The 8,677-nt window shown below is 43.3% G+C and overlaps 1 protein-coding gene across 3 annotated transcripts in view; it reads left to right on the forward strand.

The window, feature by feature from the left end:
- Positions 1-266: 266 nt before the first annotated feature.
- The window catches only part of Slain2 (SLAIN motif family member 2), an 89,038-nt gene continuing 80,627 nt past the window's right edge, over positions 267-8,677 (forward strand). For 2 of the 3 annotated variants that reach the window (XM_004645668.2, XM_004645669.3), the window contains exon 1: positions 268-1,010. In XM_004645668.2, the coding sequence (XP_004645725.1) occupies positions 625-1,010 (386 nt within the window). In that variant the 5' untranslated portion in view covers positions 268-624. Of the gene's footprint in view, positions 1,011-8,677 lie in introns of all 3 variants that reach the window. The other variant, XM_023705986.1, reaches the window with a different exon arrangement.

An 8,677-nucleotide genomic window follows, 5' to 3' on the forward strand; every position in this document is an offset into this window, starting at 1 on the left:
CCACCCGCACCCTGGCCCGAGTGGGGGCAGGGCAGGTCCGCGAAAGGCGACAGCCTCGTTTGGGGCTGGAGAACACGCGACACACCCGTCGTTTAACACCTACCCGCGGCGCCCAGCCGAGTCGGGTTGAACCCCCGCCCATATAAAACCTGGCGGGGGGAGGAGGCGAGAGCGGCTCTCCCGGCCCCGCCTCCGCGCCAGCACCGCCCCTTCCGGCCCAGGCCCCGCCCCGCCCCGCGCTCGCGGCCCGACCCCGCCCACACCCCCGCAGCCTGCTAGACTTTGGGTCCTCTCAGCGCCCACGGGCGGCCGCATCCACCCGACGCGCTGAGGTCACCGACGGGGCCGAACCGCGGGGGGCGGAGGGACGGAGGGAAGATGGCGGCAGCGGCCGGATGTTGGCGCCGCCTCCCCCAATCCCGGAGCCGGCGCAGATGAGGCGGCTCGGCTGGGGCCAGCGGCGCGTTGGAACCCGAGCTGGGGGGACCCTGGTGGCGGGGCCTGGCCCTGCTCTATGACGGCGCCTCGGCTGGAGTGAGCGTTGGCGGCGGCGGCGGCTCCTCTTTCGTCCGGCTCTTTCGCTGTCGCTGTGAGTCCGAGCCGGCGGCGGGCGGCGGGGCCGGGATGGAGGACGTTAACTCCAACGTGAACGCGGACCAGGAGGTGCGGAAGCTGCAGGAGCTGGTGAAGAAGCTGGAGAAGCAGAACGAGCAGTTGAGGAGCCGCTCGGGGGCCGTGCAGGGCGCGGGCTCCCTCGGGCCCGGCAGCCCGGGGCGGGCCGTGTCCACCCCGTCCTCGGGCGCGGCGTCCCCGCGCGGCTTCCCCTTGGGCCTCTGCGCCAAGGCGGGCGGCGGGGCCGGGTCGGGCCCGAGGCGCACGGGCGGCGAGGAGCTGCGGGACGCCACCTCCTTGCTGGCGGCGGGCGAGGGCGGCCTGCTGGACGAGGTGGAGCCACTGCGTCCCGACGAGCTGGAGCGCCTGTCCGGCTGGGAGGAGGAGGAGGAGAGCTGGTGAGCGCGGGCCAGGCCGGGCGGGTCGGGAGCGGGGCGCCCCGCCGGGGTCCCCGGGAAGGGCGGCGGGCTTTTGTGTAGCACGATCGGCTCTGGCGGGGACTGGCGAGTTTCGCGCTTTGACCACGGGAAGGTCAGATGGAACTGGGGAGTTGTTTGCGGAAGGATAAGGGGGTGTAGCTAGTTCTCGTCGGGGTCGGGGACTGTCGGGTTGCGGTACTAGCTTAGGATCTGTGAATTGGCACAGCTTGAGAAGGTCTTCAAGCACGGAGGAGTCAAGAGATGGAAAACTGCCTCGCAGGCAGTGATCGTGCTTTGTGTGAAGTACTAGCTTTCGAATGATGGCTTGGGCATTTTGGATGTCGGGAGGGGTCTGCTTGATGAGGTGCCACCGGGTGCGGGGTGGGGGTGGGGACATTCAAGAGTTGTCGGTGCAGCGGTCAGTGTTTCGGACCAGAATGGTACGGGTGTATTTCTGCTGAGGATGGAGAGGCTGTGTGAATCCGCTCTCCTCTTTGGGTAGAGGGGTAAAGCTTGCTTTGTGTGAAGAGGGCAGAGAATGCTGGGGCTTTGTGTGAAGAGTCATGAACCCTGGTTCTTTTTTTTTTTTAAACATGAATTGGACCTGGTGTTTTTCGGAGCTTTGGAGCTACAGTTATCAAAAACATCTTTCATTTTCCCTGTCATCCTTTGGGGAGGGTATTAAAAAACCTAAACCAAAACTGTACTGAAGTAAACTACTTTTTGATGAAATTGTGACCCGTATCTTAATACAACACACATAAATAGGGACATACACTTTTTCTCTTTTATTTTGTTGAGACTTAGTAAAGATGTCTGCATGAAATTCTCATTCTCTTATCCTATTTAAAGTTTTAACATTAGCTAAAACGTTTCTATTTATTGGAACAAGCTTTTAATTTAGTGAAATGGAAATTCTTTATAGATTGCTATTAGAGGGCTGGAATTTAGAAGTTCTGAGCTTTTGCTTCTATTCACTTGCCACTCATTTTAAGTTTCACTGTTTGCTTTGATTTGATGGAGAAATTTATAGTTATTACCTCTATAAAGTTGTAAATGTTGAGATCATCTGTATATACTTTTAGCAGGGAGAGTGGCATATAATACATTCTCCAAAACTGGCTGCTGTTACTTGTAAGCCTAGTTGTTTAAGTCTAGATGTACTTAGCTCAAAAAAAAAAAAAAAAAAAAAAAAAAAAAGTGTTTAAAAGGGGGCGGGGGAGATGGCTCAGTAGGATAAGTGCTTGACTGGCAAACGCAAGGATCTGAGTTCAATCCCAGGTTACGCCAAAAAAAAAAGATGTACATAGCTCTTACACACTGTCAGGGGAGATACTTAAATGTATATGTGTGTTCACAAGGCAGTTGTGGTCATGTTAAGAACTTAAGTTTTATGCAGTTAAGTAGGGTAGGATGTATACGGTGAATTGCTGGAAGTGTGATAGAATTAACTAAAAGTACTGACATTGTTCAGAAACTGGAAAGAAAATAATGGCCCACAGTAGTTGGGACAAACTTTCAGAAGGCAGCTTTGGAGTCTGGGAGTGGGAATAAATGGGTAGAACATTTTATGCACTGACGACTACAAGAAGTATTTGTAACTCCGAGTTGAGAAGGTGTGAATGATGGCAGTACTGGTGAATATATGATGTCAGGCCTTTATTTTATGATGAAGTGATGCTAAGTATTATTAGAACTATGATAGTGACAGGTCTTCATATAAGTGTGCAATCACGTCCTCCCAAAGGAATTCTGGGTATGTGTGCACTTTAAAAGAACCCAGAATCATCCCATATCCACATGTGCCTCTTCCAAAGTGCTGATGGTAATGATACGCATAATAATAAAGACTAGCTGCGCTCATCAGCCCATTTTAGATTATGTATTATTAGCACACATTGACCTCACTTGAAGAAGCTGATTAAACCTTTGACTTCTTTAGTTTCTGAACATTGTATTTATTTAAGGTAAATCAAATCTTAGATACTATGCCAGGAGTTTCTTTTGACCAGATGGTTGCTGCCTACCACTTTAATCTGGCTTTATATGTGCACACAATAGATGTCCTATGCTTTTTCTGAAAATATTTATGTGAATTAAAAGTTGGGTAAATCATTTAAAGTTCTTTGGAGCGGGTAGATATCAGTGACACATTGCATAGATCGAGTTCTTTTTATATTTTAGGGAAGAGTCTACAGGGTGTTCAGGGTCTCACTACTAGATTGGATTTGTAGTGATCCACCTGTTTACAGCCTCCCAAGAGCTGGGATTACAGGTGCAGGCCACCACCCCCGGTCTCAGTGGCCATCTCAGCACACCCTGGGGGCAGAGCCGGCATGCAGGCCTGGTGATTGAACCTGTGGCCCCAGCACCTGCTTGCAGGTGCTTTAATCTGCTGAGCGATTTGGCCAGCTCGAGTTTTTTTCTTATGAAGATAAAAATCCTTCATGACTTACACTTTTACACCTCTTTTTTCAACCAGAGTAATAGTTTCCCCCAAAATGTGTGTACCACAAAAGTGCTAGTCCTGAAGTTTCCAGTAGATACCATGGGGAAAAAAACAAAATCTGCATTCTGGGGTCAGATAAGTGTGAGGGAAATGTTATAACAACAACAAAAACCAGATTTCTTTAATGCTGGACTTCTTGCAGATGCAGATGTATATACCAAACATAATAAATCTCTAAGGGTTATAGTCTGTATCTGAAACTTTTTTGTTTTGTTTTTGAGACAAGGACTGTGTGTGGCCTAGGCTAGCTTCCAACTTGCTGCAGTCCTCCTTTCTTAACCTTCTGGGTGCTGGGATGGTAAGTGTGTACCACCATGCCCAGGTGTTTCCTAAGCTTTATTGAGCTCTTGAGGAACTAGTTCTTTTTTTTTTTTTAACATTTATTTATTTATTTATTGTGTGTGTGTGTGTGTGGCCAGCTCAGCCCACCAGGGGGTGGGGCTGGCTGGCATGTGGTGCTGGGGGATTGAACCGAGGTCCCTGTGCTTTGCTAAGCTTGTTCTAAGTAGGTGCTTTAGACCACTGAGCCATCTCACCAGCCCCAGAGGAACTAGTTCTTACAGAATACTTTTAAGCAGTAGTCCTCTACAGCTCTGACTTTAGTGTCTGGGGTGGAGAGAAGGTTCATAAAATGAAAGTATTTTACATTATAACCTGGTATGCATATGTAGGAGTAACTGAAACAAGTTTCACAAAAGTCTGATACTATTGTTTTCTGTTGTGTTTCTTTAGGGAAAAATTTGCCAGTTACCACTCAGGAAGCTAATTTTGCACTCATTAATGTGTTGTAGCTCTCACTTTGAAAAACATTGTTCCAAAATCATTCAGCAAAATGTAGGGAAGGGAGCTGGCGTTTTGTGTGGGGTTATACCAAGCAGGCGATAAAGATTTTACTTTTAATTTTTATATATTTATAAGGTAGATTTCATTTCTTAGATAAAGAAACTTAATAGCTCTCCTGGAATTGAGTAGCACAGTAGGTGATGGGGCCACCTTGTGTGCTTTTTTAAAATTTTATTTTAAAGGAGAGAAAAAAAAAAAAAAACAGTGAAAACTGGTTACACAGACTATCAAAATAAGACAGGAAACTAACAATGGCTATTATATTGCATATTGTTTTCTTCAAAGTATTTGCTCAGATTACAAGGCATGCAAAATTGATCAAACAATGTAAGCAGTACTTTGTTCAGTGAACTAGTAGAAATTAGTAGCACAGTTATCTTAGCTATCACCTATCTATCTATCTATCTATCTATCTATCTATCTATCTCGGGGCGGGGGAGATTTCTCCTCTTTTCTCCTTCCATCCCAGTTCTTTCCTTTTGCATAATTTCTTTCACAATATCTGTTGTACCTTTTGGATCTACACCTTCTCCAGATGGTGGCCTCTTAATTATTTTTGCAGTGCTGGGCTCTCACACATAAAGATAAGTGTTAATATCATTATGCTGAGCTACATCCTCAGTTCATGAGTGACTCCTTGAAGTAATTGAAGACTATTGTCAAGTCCTTGTCGAACCCTTGTCTCCACACACTCTGAATATTCTTTTTCTCTGCAGCATAAATAATCCCAGTTTGCTTAATTTCTTTGCTAATGTAATTCAACCATCGTTATTTTAAATGAATTCTTGTTAACTTTTCTGGTTGCTAAGACAGAATACCCAATATCCAAACTTAAAGGAAGACAGGTTTACTTTGGCTTACTTTTTGTAGAGATTTCATTCCATAGTCATCTGGCTCCAAGGCAGGGTGGCAGGACAGAGGGGCATCGTAGAGGAGAACTACTCCATGGCAAAGCAGACAGGCAGCCCCCAGTGAAGTAGCAGGTAGCAAGTGACAGTGGCAGCCTTTTTCTGCCTCTTGCTCTATCCACACTAGCTGCCCTTAATGCAGATAGCACTCACAGCCCAGGCAGAACACTCTTAGCCCTTAGCATCACATCCTTAGTCCTAGCTTCACACATCCTCCATCCAGCCATGTCCTTAAAGTCCCATGTATGACTCCATAAGGCTTTGAGGGCTACATCTAACTACAAGCTGTAGCACACTTGTTCTCAATATGTCATCCCCCCTTAGGCCCCATGCAGTGTTGGAGATCAGACCCAGGGCTTTGCACACACTAGACAGTGGCTTGACTACAGAGCATTACTTGTAGCCCTCCATAATATTTCACATGAAAATGACTCATTGTTAAAGTTTCTGATTTTCCATCATTTGGAGGAGTAGGTTTAAATACACTTCAAGGTATATGCTTGCATCATTGGTTCATTTGAACTTCAATTTCCGTTAAAGAATGGAAACATTCTATTTCACTTGCTTTGTTTGGTTCTTTTAAGACAGGTCACACCTTGTAGTTTAGGCTGGCGTTGACCTCATGGCCATCCTCCTGCCTCAGTCTCTTTGGTGCTGGGATTATTGGTTTAAACCACCACACCTAGCTTTGTTACTATTTTAAATAAATTTAATGCTCATTGATGAGGGAATGATTGAGACCTGACTTACTTCTCTGTTCAAGTATGTTAACATTATTTTCTCTATCCCTACTATGAATTGTGCTATTTGTGAGAAACATCCTTTTGGGCAAAAGAAGAATGTATTTATGAAATACCTTCTAAATTTAGATTTTTTTTCTTCCTCTGTGGGTGAGAGCTTAATATTGAATTTATATTTATAGAAACTGGGATGTTTAATAAATATTATTTAAAATCAGTCATTAATAACCAGAAGTTTGTAATTGTCCTTCCTCTCCATCCCTTCCCCAAATTATCTATGTGGTTATCATGTCTTGTGCCCACCCCCGCAGGCTCCTGGGAACTTTTGTTGCTATAAACTCATAGAGTTTTTTCTTTTTTTTTTTTTTTTTCACCGTGCATTTTAGGCTGGGCTTAAACTCACTCTGTAGCCCAAATTGGCCTTGAACTTGCAGCAATCCTAACTGCCTCCTTAGTGTTGGAATTATAGGTGTGTTCCACCACACCCAACCTAAAACTCTTTTATCTCATCCAGTTGAAACCTGTTAATATTTCTACTTTCTGTGTCTATGAATTTGACTGCTGTAGGTACTGTACCTTTTTATATAAGTATATATTCTTTTGCATTTTACTTATACTTTTATAAGTATATATTCTTTTTCTACCTTATTTCATTTATCATTATGGCTTTAGAGTTCATTTGTTTTGTAGCATGTATATATTACTACCATTTTACTGTGAAAAGGGTACATACCTAGTAGAGTGATGTTGAGATGTACATGAAGCCTGAAAAATCATGTCTGAGCAGCATTTGATCTTGATTTATTTAACCTGTAGACATTTAGTTTGGGGAAGAGAATATAATACTTTCTAAAAAATTAAAGGATTATTAAATGACTTATAACTCTGGAGGTCACAGATAGGACAGCAGTTATAAATTAAGAGGCAGGGAATTTTTGATTCAATATGTGGAAGAATTTTCTAATAAAGCTTTTGTACAGTATGGAACACCTTACGAAATTATTGGAGCTGGGGGGATAGCTCATTGGCATGGTGCCTGGCAAGTGCAGGGGGCTGAGTTTGATTGTGGGTACCAAAGAACAAAAAAGAAAAATTACTGGAAGTGGCCTTCAAAAGACTATTGAGTGGTCCTGGGGCAGGGGATATTAATAAAGAACTAAGAGGCTGAATAAGACAACTGCTAAGTGTCCCTTTAATTCTATGTTTTTGTAATTAAACAATTGTAATTGTGTGGGATGTGTAATATACCTTCAAGACAAAATGTTAAGTTTAAGTAGGGAAGAGATGTTTGGAAATGGAAGCATCATAGATATTTTTCTAAGTCTATGACAGGTTTCTCTCTCTCTCTCTCTCTCTCTCTCTCTCTCTCTCTCAATGTATTGATTGATTGATTTATTTTTATTATTTCTTTTTTATTAGTGTGATATGGCTCATCCTTTAGTTTCAAAATATTGAAAAACATATAAAGCATAAAATTTTCTTTTTAAACTGATTTTCAGGTGTACAATTTATTTTTTTTTCCGTAATTTTATTGATAAACAAATAGTGTTGAGATAATTTCAAACCAAATTGGTAGGACAGTTTCAATAATTAACACATTGCATACATTCTTCCTAGTGGTTATTTGCTGTACAAGAGGCAGACATGATATCCTATTTACGGACTCTATTAGAACAAAGTACAGGATCTAAAGGGTCTTACTATGTAGATCAGAGTCGTAGTGATTCTCCTGTTTTGAGCCTCCCAGGCGCTGAGATTACAGGCCTGTGTGCCACCACGCCTAGTCTCAATGCCTGACTCAGCACCGGGCTGCTGAGCTATTTGACCTGCTGAGCTATTTGACCGGCCCTAGAGCATTAATACAACATTTTGCTTTGGTCTCTAGTCTGATTGTGGGCAATTTAAGCAGGACAGTGTCATATTCATCTCTACATTTTTTAACCGGGCTATAATATCTTGTCTATAGAAAGAATTCAGCTACATCAAACTAAATTGAACCAATCAGATTGACAGTGCTATTTGACTAAAGTGAATGGAAGCTAAAAGTAATTAGACAAAATTTGCATGACCTTTATATTAGTTATAGATGAGGGATTTCACACATTCAACAGCAGCATCTAATTTGTACTCTGCTGTGATAAATTAAAGAAGAAAATAGCTTAGACACAGTGCCTGATATTAAAAATTGGACACAGTATCGATTAACCAAAATAGCAATTTGGCTATATTTGGTAGGATTATAGGAGAATTTTAAGGGCTGGCCAAATAGCTCATTGGATTAAAGCACCTGCAAGCAGGCCCAGGGCCTGCCTGCTGACCCCGCCCCCAGTGCCCTATGAGAAGGCAGTTGAGACTGGGCGTGGTGCCTCTTGGAAGACTGTAAACAGGTGGATCACTAGTCCAATTTAGTAGTGAGACCCTGAACACCCTGTAGACCCTTCTCAAAAATACAAAAAATAAATAAATAAAAATACAAAAATAGAAGAACTTTATCTTAAACCCCTTTGTACATTGGTGTAATTTGTACATTTTCTGTTTGTAACATGAATTGCTTTTAAGACTAGAAAGACAATCATATTGATAATATTTGAGAGCATTTCATTGCCCTGTGGTTATATAGGAATTGTAATATATGACACTTTAAAC

This window comes from Octodon degus, unplaced genomic scaffold (assembly GCF_000260255.1).
Source record: "Octodon degus isolate 3935 unplaced genomic scaffold, OctDeg1.0 scaffold00235, whole genome shotgun sequence".
Classification (NCBI taxonomy): Eukaryota; Metazoa; Chordata; class Mammalia; order Rodentia; family Octodontidae; genus Octodon; species Octodon degus.